At 38.1% G+C, this 20,799-nt stretch overlaps 2 protein-coding genes across 2 annotated transcripts in view; both read left to right on the top strand.

The window, feature by feature from the left end:
- Positions 1–4,791: 4,791 nt before the first annotated feature.
- The window catches only part of LOC132956309 (cytidine monophosphate-N-acetylneuraminic acid hydroxylase-like), a 503,487-nt gene continuing 487,479 nt past the window's right edge, over positions 4,792–20,799 (top strand). The window contains exons 1-2 of the mRNA XM_061029688.1: positions 4,792–5,153; positions 5,802–5,839. Of these exons, the coding sequence (XP_060885671.1) occupies positions 5,101–5,153; positions 5,802–5,839 (91 nt within the window). The 5' untranslated portion in view covers positions 4,792–5,100. The remainder of the gene's footprint in view (positions 5,154–5,801; positions 5,840–20,799) is intronic.
- On the top strand, positions 12,207–18,624 carry LOC132956308 (NXPE family member 3-like). The gene is made up of 6 exons (XM_061029687.1): positions 12,207–12,835; positions 15,384–15,851; positions 16,705–17,000; positions 17,223–17,293; positions 17,540–17,746; positions 17,828–18,624. The coding sequence occupies exons 1-6, from the start codon at positions 12,719–12,721 to the stop codon at positions 18,379–18,381; spliced, it is 1,713 nt and encodes a 570-aa protein (XP_060885670.1). The 5' UTR covers positions 12,207–12,718; the 3' UTR covers positions 18,382–18,624.

Here is a 20,799-nt window from a genome sequence, read left to right as displayed (position 1 = left end):
AATTTAACTGGAAAACATGTTAGGCTGCTGAAAAGAATCCAGGATAAAGTGAAAGAGGAAAACCCTGACCAGGATGTTATTTTCCTTCACTGCATCATCCATCAGGAATCTCTGTGTAAGTCTGTATTGCAGCTTAATCATGTCGTGAATCCAGTTGTAAAACTTGTTAACTTTATACGAGCAAGGGGACTTCAGCATCGTCAGTTTATTATGTTCCTGGAGGAAACTGATGCGGATCATCAGGACTTACTGTACCACTCTCGTGTCCGCTGGTTAAGTTTGGGTAAAGTGTTTCAACGAGTGTGAGAGCTGAAAGAGGAGATCAGCGCATTTTTGGAGTTAATGGGGAAATCCGACGAATTTCCTGAGCTAAGCATACATACAGACATTCAGCGTCATGAACATCAACAAAGCCCCTCACAGATCCAAGTTAACTGACCAACACCTCGGATCTATCCTGATAATTACCACTACAAAACTAACTCCAGACTTTAATGCACTGGCAAAAAAGGGAGATCAACAACTCTGTTCCCACTGAAACTGAACGTGAGTTTCTCTACTGTGTTTATTAAAATTTTAATTAATTAAATGAATGCATTTGGAAATCAATTTGTACAATGAGACTTGCATATTCATGCTTTTCTACCTGTTAAAGGCCAAATCCTTTCATGTAATGGCTTTTACATGTCATTTATATTAGTTCACACAAACACTCCATCCATCTGTTCCTGGCCCGGCCCCTCTGTCAAATTTTAGAACCCATTGTGGCCCGCGAGTCAAAAAGTTTGCCCACCCCTGGTGTAGATAATGCTCATTTTTCATTTGAATTATGATACAAATTTAGCGGTGCATTTTTTTTAAATGATAAATCAAATGTAATTTTCTTCTTCATTTTAATTTAGTCAAAGAATGTGCATTTTTGAAGTTGAAAACTAAAATTCAAATTAGACAAATTAATCATCATTTTATTTTTGAGTCAAATAATACACTCATATTCTGAAAATTAAAAAGCATTTCTGTTAATTCATTTGAATTTTGATCACTCATCGCTTCCATAGAATTTCCCGTCCCTGTCAATACGTTCAGTCTAGCTGGAAAGAGTATAGGAGACTTGATCTTTCTTTCCTGAAGTTGTTTTCTCACTTGTCTGTATTTTGCTCGTTCCTCAAACACCTGAGCGGTGAAGTCTTCATCAAAATAAATCCTGCGGTCATTCATCCGAATATCCTTCTTTGCCCAGGCAGCTTGAAGCACCCTTTGCCTATGTTAAAGTTTTGAAAACGGACTATTATTGACCTAGGATGTCCGGTATATGGTCCGGCTCGGTGTGCCCTCTCTATCTTGATGGCCTCGTTAACATCCAGTTTCTCCTGTATTATGGTTTCCACAAATGCAATCATGTTATTTCCCTCGCAATTCTCAGGCACTGAATAAATTCTTAGATTTTTTCTCCGAGCACAGCCTTCAGTTTCCTCACATTTTGCTTCCAATTGTTTCTGCAGGCGCAAACTGTGGATGAGCACTTGTGTCACGGCAATTTCACGATCCTCGTTTACCGCGATTCTTAATTCGGCTGCGTCCATTCTCACTTTTAGTTGTCCAGTGTGTTCTCTTAATTCATTTATTTCCTTCTTTAATGCTCCAAAGTTCCCAGCAGTTTCCACACGGAATTCCCTGATTTCTTTTAAAATATCAGAAAGACCCGAGATGCCTTCCATACCCGGTACAGGACCTGGTGTTTTCTCCTGTGGATTGATTGCGCAGAGTTCTGCCTGCTTCTGTCTTTCTTTCTGACTTTGTCGCGTCGTTTCGTCGTGTTTCTTCTTTTCCCAACTGAGAAAAATATATTTTGACGAACTTGTTTTTGTACAAAATGTCCAAAGTTCATTCAAAAAAGTTCATTCAAAACAGTTCTAATTCACAAATGTTTGTGGAGCATTAAATCTCAGTCCCCAGCATGGACAGCCATCAGTCACTGACTGAAACGACTTTAAATATGAGTCTGGCAGTCCGTTCTTCTCCGTGTCTGCAATATCGTAATCTAACTCTGTCACTGTCTTTTATGCACCATGAATCTGTGCCATCTCTGTGCGTAATTCAAGGAATTATTTTAGCGCTGCTCCACGGGTAAACCTCTGTATGATCGGACAGCCTGTGAGTGATATCGTTTTCGGATTAGGAAGGAAATGTTCAGTTATAATGACATATTTACAGTCTGATGAAAGCTGGTGATACAGGCGCAACAGCAAGCTACTCTATTTAGAAGTGATGTCGCGCTGAAACTTTTAAATGATCAACACAACACTTTCACATCTGGGTGACCTAAAAATGAACCATCTGTAAATATAATCAGTTAATATACATTTTAAATGACAGTCTTTACAATAATCAGAGGTACCTGGGGACCATCATCGATGACAAACTCACCTTCTAGCTCTAAACTGAAGCTGTTTGCAAAAAAGCTCATCAGCGTCAGCGTGTGCACTTTCTAAGGAAGCTTAGGAATTTTATTGTTGACAGCACTTTTATGAAGATGTTTCATTGAATCGGTTTTAACTTTCTGTATAGTGACCTGGTACAGGTCACTATACAGAAAGACCTGGTACAGGTCACTCAGCGGCAAAAAAAACGCAACAAAATGCAAAGCATTGTTAAACTGTGTGTCAAAATCACACGATCTAAAATATTTATATAAAACAAAGTGTCTTAAGAAAGCTCAGTCAATCTTGGCAGATCAAAGTCATCCTTTGTCCAAGGAACTTAAGTTGCTGCAGCCAGGCCTCAGATTCAGCCTGCAAGCATGCAGGACAAAGAGGATGAGAAACTCATTTGTTCCTGCTGCCATCACCTTTTTAAACTACTAACTGTGTTGCCTCTGTTTCCATCCGTCTCTTATTTACTGTATATAGTTATTGTCCATTCTATGTTGTTTGCTGACTGCGGGCTGTATGTATTTATGTGTTTTACTGCAAGACAAATTGCCCTCTCGCAGGGATAATAAAGACAACATTGAACCTTGAACCTTAACTTGCCAATAAAAAACCATTGTGACTCTGATATCTACATATCCCCCCCCCCTCTCTCTCTCTCTCTAAAATATTGATCAAATTGAGGGAAAGACATTTCTGACATTTCTGCCACCTCTAGTGTCAAACTCATATTGGGTCGGGGGCCGGATTGGTTCAAGTGAGACCTCCAGTGGGCCAGACTCATTTTGCCAACATAAAATAAGAAAACGTTTTCTGACTTTCCCACTCCTGCTGAAAGAAGTAACCTTCAAAATGTTAAATGATATCTATCCATTTAATAATTTTTGTGAGAATAAATGGTAAATGGACTTGAGCTTATATAGCACTTTTCTAGTCTTCCAACAACTCAAAGCGCTTTTACACGGCATGTTTCCATCTGTTTCTTATCTACTGTATTTATTTATTGTCCATTCTACACTCTTAGAAATTCCCCCTGTTAAAAAACGGTAAACAACTGGCAGTAGGGTTACCAGGAAGTTACTGTAAAATTAACGGTATATTGCTGTTGCTGAAATTTACAGTTTTCTACCGTTTTTGTAAATACAGCAAAAAGCTGTTATTTTAAATGTTAACAGGAAAATACTGTTGAAAGGATTAACTGTTTAATGCTGTTTATTTACACTTTATTTGCAGATTTTTACTGTGAATTGTAAATACTACACCTAGCTATAGATTAATTTCCTTCTACCAAAATGGACACAATATATTTATTTTCTAAACCTAGTGATTTGATAAATGATTCCTTGCATGTCAGGTTATAAAACCCCATGTTTTAAAATAATAAATAAACAGTGCCTTTAAATTTGTAACTTAAAATGTTAATAATACAGTAAAATATTGTTATAAATCGTTATAATACAGTAATGTCCTGTATTTAAACATAACAGGATCATACTGTTGAAATTTCCTTGTAAATTTACAGCAATTTCTTAGAGTGTATGTTGTTTGCTGATTGCGGGCTGTATGTATTTATGTGTTTTACTGCAAGACAAATTGCCCTTGTTGGGGTTGTATCAAGTCAACTTTGGTTATATTCTTTAATAATTATTTCTAATTATTAATAATATAAATAAAATATCATTAAACTATGTTTAATCTCGTTTTGGGGCACCACCCTGTACTCAGGGAAATATAACCAAAATATCACTCAAATCAGTTATTTAATTACTAATATTATTAATAATTAATAACTATATTTAATAAATTGAAGGCGTGAAATCCGTACACAAAGCCTTCGCACCCAGCTTATATCACAATGCAAATACACCAGTAATCACAAGGGACTGCTCTCTTAAATTATAACAGAATTTATTTAAACAAAGCAACACCAATAAAAATCAATGAACTTAATCAAACAAATAACTATTACAAACTAATCTAAGCAAACAAACATTATCAAGCAAGGCTTGTGGAAGGTGTAAATGTGTGTGTGTGTGTGTGTGTGTAGAGGAGAGAGAGAGAGAGAGAGAGAGAGAGAGAGAGAGAGAGAGAGAAAACAAGATGGTGGAGAGAGACAATGCACCATGTGACTTCGTCACAAAATGGTGGACAACAAAGGAAGCCATGTGGCTACCTTTTGAAAAAGTTTTGAGCTCTCTGAGCTGAGTTCAGTAACTGTTACTTAAACACCGGAAAGCCAGTGGCCGGACTTTGATTCAACGGCGGGTACACTGGTCTTTCTGATTGTGAAAGCCGTTGACTGAAGGTAAATTAGGATAGCATTACACACATAGGCGAACACAGCAGTTCATTACAATAAAACAAATGCAGCAGTTTACAACAGATAATAAACAGAATGTGACGTGTCGTCAACAATGATGCATAATTATCAGTGGTTATAAAAGAAACATAACTATTTCTGAAACTATTTCTGCCCAGACCAAAGCTCTTACTTGGGGTAACTCCTGGTGATCGTTGCAAAGTTGGTTAGATCGTCACTCTGTTGAATGTTGAATCATCAGATTCAGGCAGGTTTCCTTCGCGGCAGATGTAGGAGGATGGTAGCGGGATTCAGATCTTCGACCAGAGCGCTGCTCTATAGGGTCTTCTGGTTGCAGGAGCCGAGTTCTTTATGTGTCCTTGTGGATTCAGGGATCAGTGGGCTTCCTTCAGTGCTCCTGTCCAGTTGCGTTCAATGACGTCTTACGAAAAATCAAAGGAAAGAAACTCTTCTTTTTGCTCGAACCTGATAGCATCTGATTGCACCCAAAACTCCTAAAAATATGCCATGGAAGTAGTCAGCTGAATCCTCTGATGCTTGAATTCAGCATGTGAAGAGCTACCTATACTGAGCAACCTCAGCTCTGGAGTTTAACCTATGTAAGTCAAGAGGAGGAAAGGGTTTGTCTCGAATGCTGGAGTCCATCTTGTTGGAGAGGGTATCCTCTGGTGTCGGCAGACCACACTTGAAGAGAAGGAAGCAATGCCTGGTGATTGCTTTTAAAGACTGGAGCTGCCTGTGGGTTTACCTCAGGCCTCCTCCAATGAGGATAGAGAGTTCAGAAGCCCCCAACCCCCCCACTTTTCACACCTATTTGTTAGTTTCTGTTGGGGGGTTGCTGGGCTAAGATCCCTTTGTTTAGTTGCCTTCAATATAACTTTAGTCAGGCACGAGACTGTGATACAGGCCTGAGTCCTTTGTCCCAACCACATGGCTGGGGCCCAACACCCTCTTGCAGGGATAATAAAGACAACATTGAACCTTGAACCTTAACTTGCCAAACCACTGCCACATAATCCGACTACAGCCTCACCATCTTTCAAACACTGCAGAGCAACTACTCCCGGAACTACAGCCCATCTGTTTGGAGGTGAGTCTGCTTTAAACACGCAGGTGTAAGAGGGTCATTTATTTATAATTCATGAATTTAAAGGGGAATCTACAGGAGTGACTAATAAAGTCAATCAAAGAGCTCTAAATGAAAGAAGTGACAGTTCATTTTTAAATCAACTGTCTCAGGCAACCGATATGATCAGTCATTCGACCTGTTTTTAACGTGTCTTTGAAATGATGATTAATCCTCATGAGGCTACAAGGTTATATTTCTGCTCAAACTGAGCATTAAGGAAGTCAAACCTCTGCCTGCACTGTTTTTAAAGGTATAGAAAGCGTCCAATAACAGTGAAAAACACATGGAAGCATATTGCATTAACATGAGAAAATACAAATCTGCTCTGTTTTAAAAGTCAGGTGAATGCACATACTGTAGCTTTATTTTTTTTTTCAGTTTCTTTTATGTAAATGTAAACTTGCTCCACTTCTTAGAGCAATGTTGTTGTTTGACTTAGTTACCGGTATGAGCGGGGAGGAGACAAAAAAACACGTCCCTGAATGCACAGATCTTCGGGCAGCCCGGCGCATTCACAATAATCAGCAATGTACGAGATACAAATAAAATAAAATATAAAAAATATGCAGACAGCAGATTAAAGACAAGATAAAGCAACACACAATATATACAAAATGTACAATAATAGTAAGCTAGTTATTGCACAGTGACCATTGCAGCATGTTTAAAGAGCAGTAAAAGCTTCATTATTTTCTATCAAGTGAGGAGAAGTGCATAAAATCACGACGTGCATCCGTCTCCCACTCTCTCTCTCTCCCCCCTCTGTCTCTCTCTCTATGTGTGTCTGTCTCTCTCTCTTTCTCTCTCTCTCTCAGATCCTGTTCTGGCAGGATCTGGCACCTAATTTTTTTGCACCAAAACCCCAAGTCAAGTTCCTTCTTGTACGTAGTATATAGCAGTAACAAAGTTATTGGCTTATGGAACAGTTGAGAATGCCTTGCTCTCTTTCGATAACCAGCAATAACAGCACCTGAAAAATAATGCTTGAGATGTGAAATGACAGGAGTATTAAATCAAAGATACCTGTTTTGTTATAAAGAAATAACTTCCATAAATGTGCTGGAAAAACTCTGAACTCAAAATAATGAATGTACCAAGAAAATAACACAAATATTTCATTTTGATTTTTTATCATAAGGTAATGTTTTTTAAATTAAAACAAAAAAAGGTTATGCAAACATGACATATAATGACATTACCCTGTCATATCAATAAAATAAATATAAGTAGGTAAACTTAGAATTCTTTGCAAAAGCAAGATGCAAGCTCTCTAATGTATCGACAATAGAGTGAAGCTTAAAGTGGGGATTTCCCAAAAACAAGATGGAGGCTTGTTGTTCTGTGTTTGTGTTATGGAGCCAAGGTACAGTAAGATGAACAAATGCTTTCAAGCTTCAAAAAACACCAGTTGTAAATGTGTCAAAGAGAACACAGATGGTTAAGTTCCTCCATTTTTCTCTCGCATCAAAAATTACCTTTGACATTAGAACAAGAAACTTATGTTATAACCGTAATATGTTGTCTGAAATAACTAATTTGTTGGTGAAGTCTACACCATCAATCTTAGACATCGTACTTAATAAAGGTATTCACAGTACTCTGCATTGAAACATACTTCTTTAAACTTCTTAACTTGAAAGCAATGATGAACAACTTAAAAGTGGCAGCAGAAGAATGTTGAAAGCATGTTAAAGGACCACTAGGTAGAATTTAGGGAGATTTATAGTCAGAAATCAAATGTTATTATTGTTTAATCATCAGAAACTAAGGATTGTTGTGTCTTCTTTTGTTGTATTCTATCGGTTGCCAGTGAGCAACCTCACCACAAGGTGTCACTAATTTCTACACAATGGTCTTTTAAAAGTGTGATACTAAAGTAAGGTAAAACATCTGTAGTTATTACTTTAATACCCAAATTTCATCTGAAAACCTTCAAACCTAATCCTGAGCCTCTGAGGTCAGTCAAGCACATTTGGGCTGAAATCTTTTTATCTTAGATAATGTCCATTACCCACACACTGCCTTCTAGGACTTTGTTCATTTCATGTCGAAACTCTGGGTAGCTGTCATAACTGACTGGCAACTCCAAGAAACAGCCACATGTATGAGCAACAGGTCTGTTCTGATCTAATAGGTCTGAGCATTTTCTTCCAATGTTTAATCACAAAAGAAGGCTCCTGAATCAGTTTTTGGTGAGCAAGCTCCTTCAAGATTTGCTCAATGTCATCTGCTGTTGGAAACCTCCGGCAGTTGTCAATATCCATAATTTCCAACAGTTCTTCCTGGTCAACATCTTCAAAATGTAAACGACATGATTCAAGGATCACTCGCTCAGACTCCGACACATACTTGAAAAAGATACCCACAATATCACTCTCCACAAAGCCCAAAAGTTCTTGTTCCAACAGCATGGGTGCACGTTTTACAGGAAGGTACTTCTCTTTTTTTCCAGCCAAATGTGATAATTCAGCCTACACTTTCCCATTCTTGTTCACAAAAATCATGACGTAGGTATGGCACTTTGAAGACATTTCCCAAAGTGCACTGCTCATAGAAGTCATTCCAAAATTCTGACAGGACATCCCTCAAAACACCTCCATCATCCACAGCTTTTTCAAGCATTCCATCCGGTAGGATAACTTGAAAGTAAAGGTTATCCTCCATGATCTTTCCTCCGAAAAAACTTGCATAAGTTCTTTAAGAATCTGTCCTCGATGAAGAACAACAATTTTCTTTAGCCCTTCTCTCTGACAGGCTTGTTCCTGTCCTATATCCGAGGAAGGAGGCAAAGGTGGTTCCTGAGGCAATGTATCATCAAGACTGGAGTATTCACTTACATAGACGCTTTGTGTGGGGAAAGTTACAATGTCACTATCCTCTAAGACATCCAAATTAAGTAATGTTTCATGTTCAGGGAAACTACGGAAATCAGTTGGGTCAACCGTGGTGTAGAGAAGGGACACACTCTCACTTCTTGCATCTGTATATACTGTGCTGTTTCCAACGAAAATGATATCTGGGGTATTTATCTCCACATCTGTTGCTTCTGCTGGAGAGCTGTAATGGTTATCAGATCTAACATGTGTGTTTTCACCTTCTGTGGTTGCATCACTATCTTCCTCCTCCAGATGTATGTCTTGCTTCTTGATTGTTAAATAGAAACGTAAGAGAGGTAACTTTGTCTTTTCATACAGTTCTCCAACTGTGATAGTATCGTCCAATGAATGCTGCTGAAAATCGGTCAAATCAATGTCAAAATCAGTAAGGGTACCTTCTGCATTTTTTCCATGTGGAAAAAACAAGTGCAGAGTCTTTTCTAGCAAGTTCTTTTTTTTTTACTTTCCTTTGAGACACTCTCTTTTCTGGTCCCTCCACCCTTTTTGGTGCGTACCTGCACAAATCCTCCTTCTCTGAAATGCATCCATCCTATCTCAAAATTTCTCTGATTCTTTTGGGCGTTCTTTGGAATAGTGTGATGTTCTCTTTCAGGCACATGATCACCCTTGCTTCTTGATAGTTTTCCTCTAAGCCGCTCAAAAATCTTCATCTTGCGACTCCTTGGTTCGTTTTCCTTGCGTCTGCAGTATCCAAAAACAGCCAGCCGATCACCATACGATGGCAGATAATCCCTTAGCTTATGGTGACGAGATGTGAGGCAACGTTTTGGTTACACTTACAGGATAATTTCAGAAATGAATGTGTGTCAGGGTGGTTATTTTGTTTGGCTTGTTTGTTTCAACATCTAGCCTAATCACACTGATGATTGAGTCATATTTCTTGTGCTAGAGAATGGCTCCCAGGTATTCTGCCCCGTACTATTGCAGTCATTCTTTGTGAATACTAGCACTTTATTCTGAACTGGTGCCATCTTCATACTTCTTCTTCAATACTATCTCTCACCTCTCTACTCTAATCTTGAGACAGGAGATGTTGGTGGTCAATCAGAGGGCAGAACAAACACCTAGCTGTTGGACTGCCACCCATCTGGAAGAGGGGTTACTACCCTTTGATATGTCATGAAGGGAAAACGGCCTGTTTAAACACCAATTCACTAGAAAGGACCATGCCACAACAGTATTAGTTTGAACATTTAATGTGAATTGTAAGATATATTGACAGATGTATGTGTATGAGAGGGGTGTAGGTGTGAGATGGCCATCGTCTTTCAGGCTGGTCTAGGAGGTTGATCGGGCGAGCGAGAGACTCAGAGTGGGGGTTCCGTCTCGGGTATGGATCCACCCAAACTGATTACGGCCCCAGACTGTACCTGAAGTGAGAGAGATGAGGGAGAGGCGTGTGTCAAGTTGGATGGGAAGGGATGAGGGGGGAGGGAAGGGATGAGGAAGGAGGGTGTAGTGGAAAAATACTGTCTGTCTGTCATCCTTGAACTTAAAAGACTTAGCTGTTCGTGCCTCATAGCATTTAAAAACTGTTTCTCTGTATGGCCTTGGTCTGCATCTCCAACAGGTACGCTCCTCATTATCTGAGTACAGCATGATCCTAAATCAGTGCCCTCCTGACTAAGGAGTTTCTGTTGGTGTTAGATAAATCACCAGGCAAACTAGAAGAAGACGTAGTCACTAGGGCAAGCTGAAACCAATGACCATGTATTACTCATGTATATGCAATATACATCTTAATGTCCTATAGCACAGGACATTAAGATGGGAAGGAAGTACTTCACCCCACACCTCACAGACTAAATGGACAGTTGACCACCTCACAGTGCAATACAAGTGTGCAATATTAACCTTAAAAACAAAAAACAGTGCAATTATATAATGTGAAAAATATGTGTGCAATAACCTCAGGTGCAAGAAGAGATAATAAGTGCAGTAAGAAAACATATTTATATTTTCATTTCATTGTACAGTGTTCCCCCCCTTATTTTTTTTGTATTATATAGTGTATAACTTCTGTACAGTTTATTTTAATTTACTTAGCTGTTAATACAACTTATTTATTTTAACTTTTTTGTACTCTTTCTTTTTTTTCTTACAATGTTATTCTATTTTATATATAATTTAAACTTTTTTGTAGAAGCTGACTCAGGGAGAAACACACAAGAATTCCAATGTACCTGTACTGTCCTGTACCTGTGCAAATGGCAATAAACATCTATTCTATTCTATTCTATTCTATTCTATACCTACACCCTGTGAATGTATGCTCTACAACCGGGACTGCCCCGGGAATCTTTGATGCACTTGTGACTGATGTTACTTTTGTAGCTGATTACCCCTTTTGCAAAACAACTCTTACTATATGCAATAAAATACACAAAGACAAAAGACTTTGACTTGAGATCTTTTATTACCAACAGAAAAATCCACAACAAGGGAATGGATGAGGAAGGAGGGTGAATGGAAGTAGGGAAGGGAGGGTGGGTAGAAGGATCTGAGACAAACGGGATGTGATGAGGTGACCAGTTGTAAATAGGCTGTCAGGTAATTACAGGTGTGGTTTTAGGCAAAACATTAACTCCATTTTGTAAAACTGCTTTGTTATCTGTTGTTTGAGCTGGCGTTTTTATTCATTATCGTCCAGATTTTGACACATCACTGGATATCTAAACAATGGTTGAATGTAGGGAGGAAAGTCTTATGAAGGGTATCCGTCATCTTCATCTTTATTTTGTTTGGGTGTAACTTCTGTTTAATTTTATAGATGCTGGGAAAATAACATGTTTCTATTAGTGTCTACTTTGAAGGTATTTTTTAACGTTTTCTGTACCTCTTTTATGCTGCATGCTTTAAGCTCTTTGCTTCTGATTTTTGTTTTTAATTGAACCCCTGTATCACATTTACTTGTTTTGTTACTGGATACTTTAGGGATAGGAAATACTCTTCACTGTTTGAGTTAAAGCTCTGATATAAAACCCCCATGTCATATATCATACTTTATCAATCTATGATCACATCAGTTAAAAAGCACATGTTCAGTTTGATAAATCTAGTTAAAAATAGTCCTCCATTTAGAGGTAGTACAGTGCCATCAAAATATATTTAAATGCCCAAAAATAAGTGTCGTCATTTGGGAAGCATGAGCTATTTGAACAGTTTCAATTAAATTACTGCAGACATGGTATCATATATGCTGAAGCTGTGAGACACAGAGTTGATGAGCTTAATTTAATGTTGTCTAAAATTATACATCATGATTTTTAGAATCATTGATTTTTTAATCTACAAAGTAACAAGTGAAACTGAAGAAAAAACATTGAGGAATAAATGGAATAGAATTAGAATCTGAAATGTAAATGTGCTAAAGTATAAAGTAACAAAATAGTACCAATTAAATAAATAAAATTGATTGATTGATTGATTGATTGATTGATTGATTGAGTGAGTGATTGATTGATTGATTGATTGATTGATTGATTGATTGATTGATTGATTGATTGATTGATTGATTAGGCTAAATGTACATGTTTCCTTCGTGCCTCCATTACTGTGTGCCTGCAGGGAAACTAACCCTACCTTAAGTCAACCTTTTGTCCTCAAGTGACGTCAGTACATTTCATAAGACCATGTAACCTTGGCACACCTGATTGTGAGAATTTGACCATCAGTATGAACATTGTAATTATGTTCCTGTCAAACCTCAAGCACCAAAAACTTGTTTTGTTGTAAACTCCCTGTTTGGTAACAGATAATTATCACATTCTCGATTGACTAGATTAGTTTGATGTTGAAAGCTAGACATGATGACACACTATAAATATTCAGAGGTTTTTATGACTGAGTTAAGTGTCTTCAAGAAGAATTCATATGATAAACTTAACACAGAGTCTGTTTCCCCTTTTTGTTGTTTTAATCCAGTACCAGAGGAGGACTCACCATGTGGCTAAAAGGTTTTATAAGTAACCATGTCAACATGAAACTTCTGAAGACCTGTCTCATCCTCCTCCTTGTGTATGTGTTGTTCTTTGTACTAAGAAGCATGGACCTGCTGCAGGTGAGAACTGGGATTATTGGTAACACTTTAAAGGTGGAATTTGTATGTTTTGAGTCTGATTACAGGAGACTATTTAAAACAGTCTCTTTCGATGTACTCTAAGATAACATTAATCTTTTTGTTGCAAATAAACACTACAGGGGCTGGGGGGTGAGGGCACTAGCATGGGCCCTACTTGAAAATGATGCCCACCTGCTGCACCCCCAAAATCCTAACCAACTATACGCCTTGTCAAAGGTGGGACAGATGATAATATAACATTTATGTGGGGAGCATTTTTAATTCAAATATTTCACTGCTTTATTCCTTAAAGAGACAAACTTAGAAAACTTGTGTTTTTTGTGTTTAAAGTTATGACATTTTCACAGAAAATAACATCTTAATGATACTTTATTGTTAGTAATAATTAAATAAATACTTATTGGAGACAGACAGGGAAAATGCATACATGACATGCACACAAACTTGATGCCATCCCTGCATGCAATAAACCAAAAAGAATCACAGGTGTTTACATGATTAAGCAGTTAAAAGGTCAAATGTGATTTAGTTGGACTTTAAATACTCTTAAAATGTGACATTTGATTTTGCACTGTGACTTCTTAAGACATGAAATGTTGAATATGTTTTTTAAATTTTGTTAATAATAGTAATTCTGAAGTTACAGGAGTGTCCACTAGAGTGGACATCATGCAACTCTATAATGCAAAAAATGTTTATTTATTTATTTATCTTGTGCATAAACAACGAGCAGAATTCTTCCCCTTTCAAAATCACATTTCCAGTTTTCACATGTCAACTGGGGTGGAGAGATCCATTTAAATTTAAGTTTTGAATATAATAATAGAAAGTCTTTGAGTTTTTGAGTGTTCCTGTTTAAAAAAGGAAAAACATGTTTGATGAGCTAAAACTGATTGATGAGCTCAGTTTTTGCATTAGGATGCCTGAACAGCATTTAATGGGAGAAAATCAATTCATGAAGAGTAACCAAAACCATCCCAACATCAGTTATTTTCATGTTTCTGTTTATGATGCTTGTTACAAACCCGTCTAGGGGGGCAGGTTTGCAACATAAAAAAACCCCCGGCAAGTTACTTCCCCGGTCCCCAAACCAAAAGCAAAAACTAATCTTGATTAACAAAGATTTATTTCCAACACCAATTCAAACACCTATCAACAAAGAACAATCTCTAAACTTAAACAAAACCAAACACAGGAAACAAAATGAGCACAAAAGAAAAAAGGCCATAAACGGCTTCTCAAACAAAAGATTTGCTCGAATAAGAAAAACACAATTCAAAGCTTTTAACAATTCTGTGACAACATCTGAAATCTAAGTCTAAGTTGGAGGCCGAGGAATAACGAATGCTGCTGCTGTCAGTACACGCGCCGCCCCTCCTGAGAATCCCAGCAAGCCTTATAGACGTGACACCACTCCCGACCAATGACGGCGGCGTCCTCCCTCCAGCTGGTTGAGTCCCCCAACCAATCCCCGAGCTCCATCTGCAGGTGCATCAATCCTCACACGCAAAACACACAGAGGTCTCACTCCCACACACACCGCTATACAATACACAAATATACGGCCAGGGCCGTAACAATGCTATAAACAGAAACTCCTCAATTCAAGTGGGCTCCAAGACTTTATTCCATTCTTTATGCTTAGTGGAAAATGTCCTGAACTGTAAATATATAAAGAAATCAGTGTTAGGAAGTGTGAATTCCTATTTAACTGTTCAAATTTTAGACTTCTATCCCTGTGGAGTTGCTGTAGCTTAGTGAGTTCATATTCTGACCATTTCCTAAATCCTGCATCTGTATGGAAGGGAGTAAAACCCTTTATAAATTCAATGTAAGTTAGTCCCGAGATTGCAAACCAAAAGATGCTTTTACTTTCGTCCACATATTTGGTGAGACTCTGGTCCATTTAATCATTTGAATGTCCCCTAATGGGACGTCTGTGAAAGCTAAGGCCTGTAGGGGAGTAACAAAAACTTTTTTCAATGCTGAGCCAGAGTGTGTCTGACGGCCAAATTCCACCAGCTTCCACTGTCTCAGCTCGGCCAGTTACACAAGGCTTCTATTTTTGCCAGATGCTGGAGCACGGTGCATCAATTTACCACAGAAAAGTCTGGGAGGGGAAGTCATTTTCCATTTAAAAATAAATTGTACTTAAATTTGATGGTGAAGACATGTTTAAAACAGTTGGGACAGTGGTAACAAAATAGTATAAAAGTTGTAAAATGCTTTAAATAACAGCTGATGGAACATCTTACAGTTAATAAGGTTAACAGGAAACAGGCGAGTAACATTTCTAGGTATAAAAAGAGCATCGCAGAGTGGCTTGTCTTTGTGAAGTCAAGATGCGGTGGATGTTTTCTTGTCCACTGACATCCACATATTAGATCCCTTGCAATCCTGTAACTTTTTTTCTTGTGTAGAGATCATGGCAGTATATTTGAAAAACCTTCCATCCTCTTTTAGTTTAATTTAGTCCATTTGTTTGATACATCGTTGTAACCATCCTTCTTTTTCGACCCCTTGCCAGATTCATTTTGAAGAAAACTCTATCATCTTCCTGAAGAAAGTGACCTCCGCTCCTTCCACTGGTCCTGTGTTGGCTCCTTACATGCCTGACAACTTCTGCACCATCAAGCCACTGTCTTCTGCAGATGCTGAGGAGGAACGTCTCATATTGGACTCCATTGCTTGGCCTGAAACTCCTCCTCTGCCAGCTCCTTTTTCATTGAGTCAGACAAGTAATGCCGCCCACAGCACCTTCATCATTCTCCCAGGGGGGATTGGAGACGAGCGGCATGTAGGAGACCAGCTGGAAGTTATGATAAAAATGTACGACTTCCAAGGTAACCCCAAGAAGTCTGGAGGAGATGCAATTGTTGCCCGGTTGCACAACAGGGCACTTGAAGCAGGTGTGGCTGGACGAGTGGTGGATCTCCTTAATGGCTCCTACTCTGCTGTATTCCCTTTACTCTGGGAAGGAAGTGCACAGGTTGAGGTAAAGTTCAAGGCTATATCCTTAAATATTAATATACAATAAGTAATGCCAAAAGAATTACCTATTGCAATGGTATTGTCCTGTAGGTAGTTTAATTCATGAAATGTAAACCATTCCCCCTGATTACTTTTGCTAACAAGCAACAACATTCAAAGTTAAAACAAAGACATTGTGGAAGTCTGCAGCGCTCCTGGTCCGGTTGCATTCAACGACGTCAAAGAAAATATAAGGAAAGAAAACTCTCTGTGCTCGACCAAATAGTTGCCGACTACGCACCAAGACTCTTAAAAACAGTCTGACTTCCCCCTACACTTCACACCTGGGCCACAGGCCTGAGTCTGTCCAACACACGGCTGGTCACAACACTCATAACACTTTATGTTTACACTTTTTAATGGTCTGATGCTCTACAGAACACTTCAGCTACTCTAAAATTGTCTATGGGCCAGAGATGGTGTCAGAATTGTTGGGTTAGATAGTTGCAAAACTAAGGGTCCGGATATTATGTTACGAGCCAATTTACAGAGTACTTGTTGCAGTGGCCTGGGATTAGAATCCACTCTTGGCCTTTTGCTGAATGTCACCCCCCACTTTCTACTCCCAACATTTTCTGTCCGTCTTCAGCTGATATAACAGAGAGAAGAAAACAAGTTCTAATGGCCAGCTAGTGGAGAGTTTACCATATCAACCCTCTTAAACATAAGAGAGATTGTTAAGTTAAATAAATTAGCAACTTCAGTGCGCTGAAGCAAAAAACTAAAGAATAGTTATGAACTATCTATTTATACAGGTACTGTACATGGGGTGTTTCTTGTATGCTATAACTTTAAACTCTTGTTCTTTGTTTTATCAGGTGACCCTTGTCCACTCAAGTGAGGCTGTCACAGTTCTACGTAGGCTAAACAGAGATCATCCTGATAGGGTTCGCTTCCAAAGCGTCTTCCGCTCAGGCTCAATCTCTGAATCTACCATCTGTAATGTTTGCCTACGTCAAACCAGCCAGCCACAGTGCAACTACACTGACCTCCATACAGGTGACCCGTGGTTCTGCTACAAGCCAAGGAATCTGAGCTGTGATGCCAGGTTTAACCACATGAAAACAGGATATAATAGTGTACTCAAGACCGAAGAGTTGAAGCTCTTTCAAAGGTGATGGAGCTTAAAAAGCTATGTATCTCCTGGTTCAAATATGTCTAGTTAATAACAACAGACATTTATGAGTAAGTCTAAAGGTGTTTATATATCTTTAAAGCCCAAATATGGAGGCAGAGTAACTTTGCAATTAAATCTTTACCTTTTGGTAAATCATGTTTTGACAGTGATTATATTAGTGTGTGTAAAGTACAATATATAATGTGAAGTTTTATACAGGAATGTCAACCTGAAAGTCTTCATTCCGGCTTCAGGACCTGCCAGTGTCATTGTGTTGCCACGAAGGAAAGGTAAGCATGATCTTTCCTACTCTCACCAATAAAAAATGGAAACTGAATGAGCTTGAGACCTTGACAGTTAAAGTGACTTGTGAAAAAGTACATACAACCTATCTCTCTTATACCAAGGCATTGGCAGAATGAAGTTATTTTGGTAATTGCTAGGTAGTAAGGATATCCCATATGGGGGGTAAAGGGTCTGTTGATGATAAATGATACCTGAAATAACCCAATCCTTTTTTTTTCAATTCTTCTCAGGGCAACCTGCGGTCAATCAAGACAGTGGGAAGTCTGGACTCTCTGGGTATTACTACCAGGGTGTGTGGCAATCACTAGGTGGCTCTAACGTTCAACAATTCAACAACGACTCTGCAATCAGCCAGTGTTTGAAAAGCAAGGTGGTCCACATGTATGGAGACTCAACCATCAGGCAGTGGTTTGAGTACCTTGATGCTTCTCTTCCAGGTATCTGTTCCACAGTTATTGTAGGCAAAATGTGGTTTATTAATATTGCAGCTTAATCTGTTCCTTCTGTCACACTTGCAGAGGCTAATGCAGTAAACCTGAACAGTCCGAAGCCAGCAGGACCTTACATGATATGGGAAAATACAAACAAAATCATGGTAACATACCGCATTCATGGTCTTCCTCTTCGGATTTCAATAATACCAACCAGTAAGGAGTGTTACGTTTCCAAAGAACTTGATACGCTGGTTGGTGGTACCAACACAGTTGTAGTTTTAGGAATCTGGGCCCATTTCAGCACTTTTCCAATTGAACTTTACATCAGACGGCTTCAGAGCATCCGCAAGGCAGTGATCCGTCTGTTGAATAGGGCTCCTGGCACACTGGTGGTCATCAGAACTGGGACCCTCCAAGCTATGCACGTTGGTAATGTGATAAGCAACGGTGACTGGTTCTCGTTTCAGGTGGACAAGGTGCTCAGAGCCGTGTTCACAGGACTTAATGTCCAACTGGTGGATGCATGGGATATGGTTCTTGCTCACCACTTACCACACAACATTCATCCAAAACGTCCCATCATTAAGAATATGGTTGATGTTCTATTGTCCTACATATGCCCACAAAATAAGAGATAGCTGTTCATTTAATGAAGGAATTTTAACAATTCAGGAAAAATGCAGCTCTTGTTGGTAAAACTGAAACTGAAGCAGTTTTTCTGCTTCTTGTGTGTTTCTATCAAATTATTTATTTTTCCTAAAGCAGACTATACAGACAAAGCAAGTATTACTTTGATCCATCTTTTTAACAGAGAATTGTGAGTAAAAAAAACGAGAGCAAACCGGATTGCAATCAGTTTGAAGTCAAATAGCTCTAATAAAAACAGGTAAAATAAATACATCTGAGCTCAAGTCTAAATTTACCATACCACAATAAGCAAAATTTACCATTTAGTCCATTTACTCTATAGAATTGTATGAGAAGTTACTATCTACCCATTAATGGCTAACTAGTAGTTAATTCCCCATTAACTATGCAACAATTTGTGTAGTTACATTATCTGTTAAATTATAATTAGCTACTCTAGAACATGTAATGCGGAAATACTCACTATCTACCCATTACTAAATACCCATGACATGAATTTCTTCAGCCAATTTACATGAAAACTAAAAAAAAAAAAAAAAAAAAATCCATTATGCCATCCAACCTTTGGCTGCTCAATTGAAAAAGAAAAAAGTCAGGAGAATACCTCGGCTTGTGAGGGAGCGTCTCCTATTCACCTTAACAATCATGTAACTATCTTATTAACCATTAAGTTGACAATTTTTTTTTTTTATTCGATGTGTTAATCAGCTAAAGTATGGATCCACTGTCGTTAAATGATTCATGAGCTTAAGTTATTATGTGAGTAAATGTTTTATTGCTTTGATTATTAATCATGTCCTCTCTGAGGTAAAATATCTGTTGACAGAGAAGCATAGCATGTTTCCTTGATGTCTGATGATATAGTTAGGTCATTTTTATGATTTAATTCAGTAAATATCCTACATATGGGACCTTTAAACTTGATCCTATCCTGAATGGTTGGATAATGGACTTTTTACCAATAGGTGGCAGTGCGTGACAGTAAATGGTGTTCTTTCTATCCTGATCTTTTCTTCCACCAGCTTGTTGTCTGTCAGCCCTTCTGTACATTATGTACACTAATGAGTGTTGCAGCATTTGTGTGCGTGTGCTGTTGTATGTGTACATATTTTATATGCTGCAGCTGGATTGCTCCTACAGAGTTTCATTGTATACATTTACAATGACAATAAAGATCAATCAATCTATCAAAAACAGACACATTGGGAAATGTGTTGATGATACTTTGATTGTCAGCCTTCTTGAGGGGGGAGAGCAGGGTTATGAGGCAGTTGTGGATGACTTTGTGGCTTGGCATGATCAATCTTTTCTTCATTTTTATGTGTCATAAATGAAACACTTGATTATTGTTTCGAGCAAATTTTCACTTTAAATAAGTAGAACAATTTGTCCATGGAGTAAGTGTTTATTTCTTATTACAAGCAAAAAATAACTAACTCGATGGAGTTTCTTCTTATTTCAAGTGAAAATTTGCTTGAAACAAGTAAAACATATGGAAATCAAGTGACTTTTTAGGTGATGTGTCTTATTTTAAGTGTAATGAGATTTGTTTTGACTAGAAATAAGACAAATATTCTTGGTAAGATTTTGAGTTTTTGCAGTGGACAGTCACCAGCTTATTTGTATAACTTTAGATAGAGGTAAGACTGGTGAAACGTGTTCTACTTAAGTCAAATATTCCTTTAACTGTGGTTAGAAAAATGTATATATAGCACTTTGAATTTGACACTGACAATATAGAACAGTACTGGCAATATAAACTCTTCCAGGTTTGAAGATCTGTATAGCATTACAAACACTGTAATTCATGAACTATTTTTAGGTTTAATTAACAATGGAAAAACATCAACCACAAACAGTTAGCCAGTTTTTACATGCAACTTTTCCAAGAATACAGTGTCACATTTCTATTTTTTGTAAATAAATTGTCTTTATTGAAATATTAACTCAAGTGTGACTTTTTTTCCACAGCTGTCATATTTGAATTTTAAAGAGATCATACATTTAAAAGAAAAATTCTACCTTCTTCTACTACAACGATGCATCTGCCCTCCACATGTAGAATTTGTGGATTATATAAAAGATGACGCTGCTAAACTTCCGAATGTGTGTGTGTGTGTATGTGTGTGTGTGCGTGTGTGCAGTTTTCATTTGCTGTCTAAGCAAACAAAGCCGTTTTAGGCCAAATCCATTACCCACACTCCACTCTTCAACACAGAGATGAATTCTGTTCTAAAATCTGCATAGTCTTTGTAGTTAGATGTTCCAAAGAACAACTACAGATGTGAGCCAAAGGCGCCCTTGCTAACTGTGGCTGTTCTGCTGTGAATGGTCCTAGATAGGAACAAGTCAGACACAGTACCTGAGGAATAGGCCAAGCTCCTTCTCATCTCTTTCTCTTACAAATC

Source organism: Labrus mixtus, chromosome 22 (genome assembly GCF_963584025.1).
Source record: "Labrus mixtus chromosome 22, fLabMix1.1, whole genome shotgun sequence".
NCBI lineage: Eukaryota > Metazoa > Chordata > Actinopteri > Labriformes > Labridae > Labrus > Labrus mixtus.
This window is presented reverse-complemented; position numbering and strand designations above follow the sequence as displayed.

What these genes read in the sequence shown, in the direction of transcription:
- LOC132956308 (XM_061029687.1), top strand. Translation starts at nt 12,719, where the DNA reads ATGTGGCTAAAAGGTTTTATAAGTAACCATGTCAACATGAAACTTCTG. An exon ending in GAAGCATGGACCTGCTGCAG is followed by an intron (nt 12,836 to 15,383) that starts GTGAGAACTGGG and finishes ACCCCTTGCCAG; the next exon opens with ATTCATTTTGAAGAAAACTC. An exon ending in TGTGTTGCCACGAAGGAAAG is followed by an intron (nt 17,294 to 17,539) that starts GTAAGCATGATC and finishes AATTCTTCTCAG; the next exon opens with GGCAACCTGCGGTCAATCAA.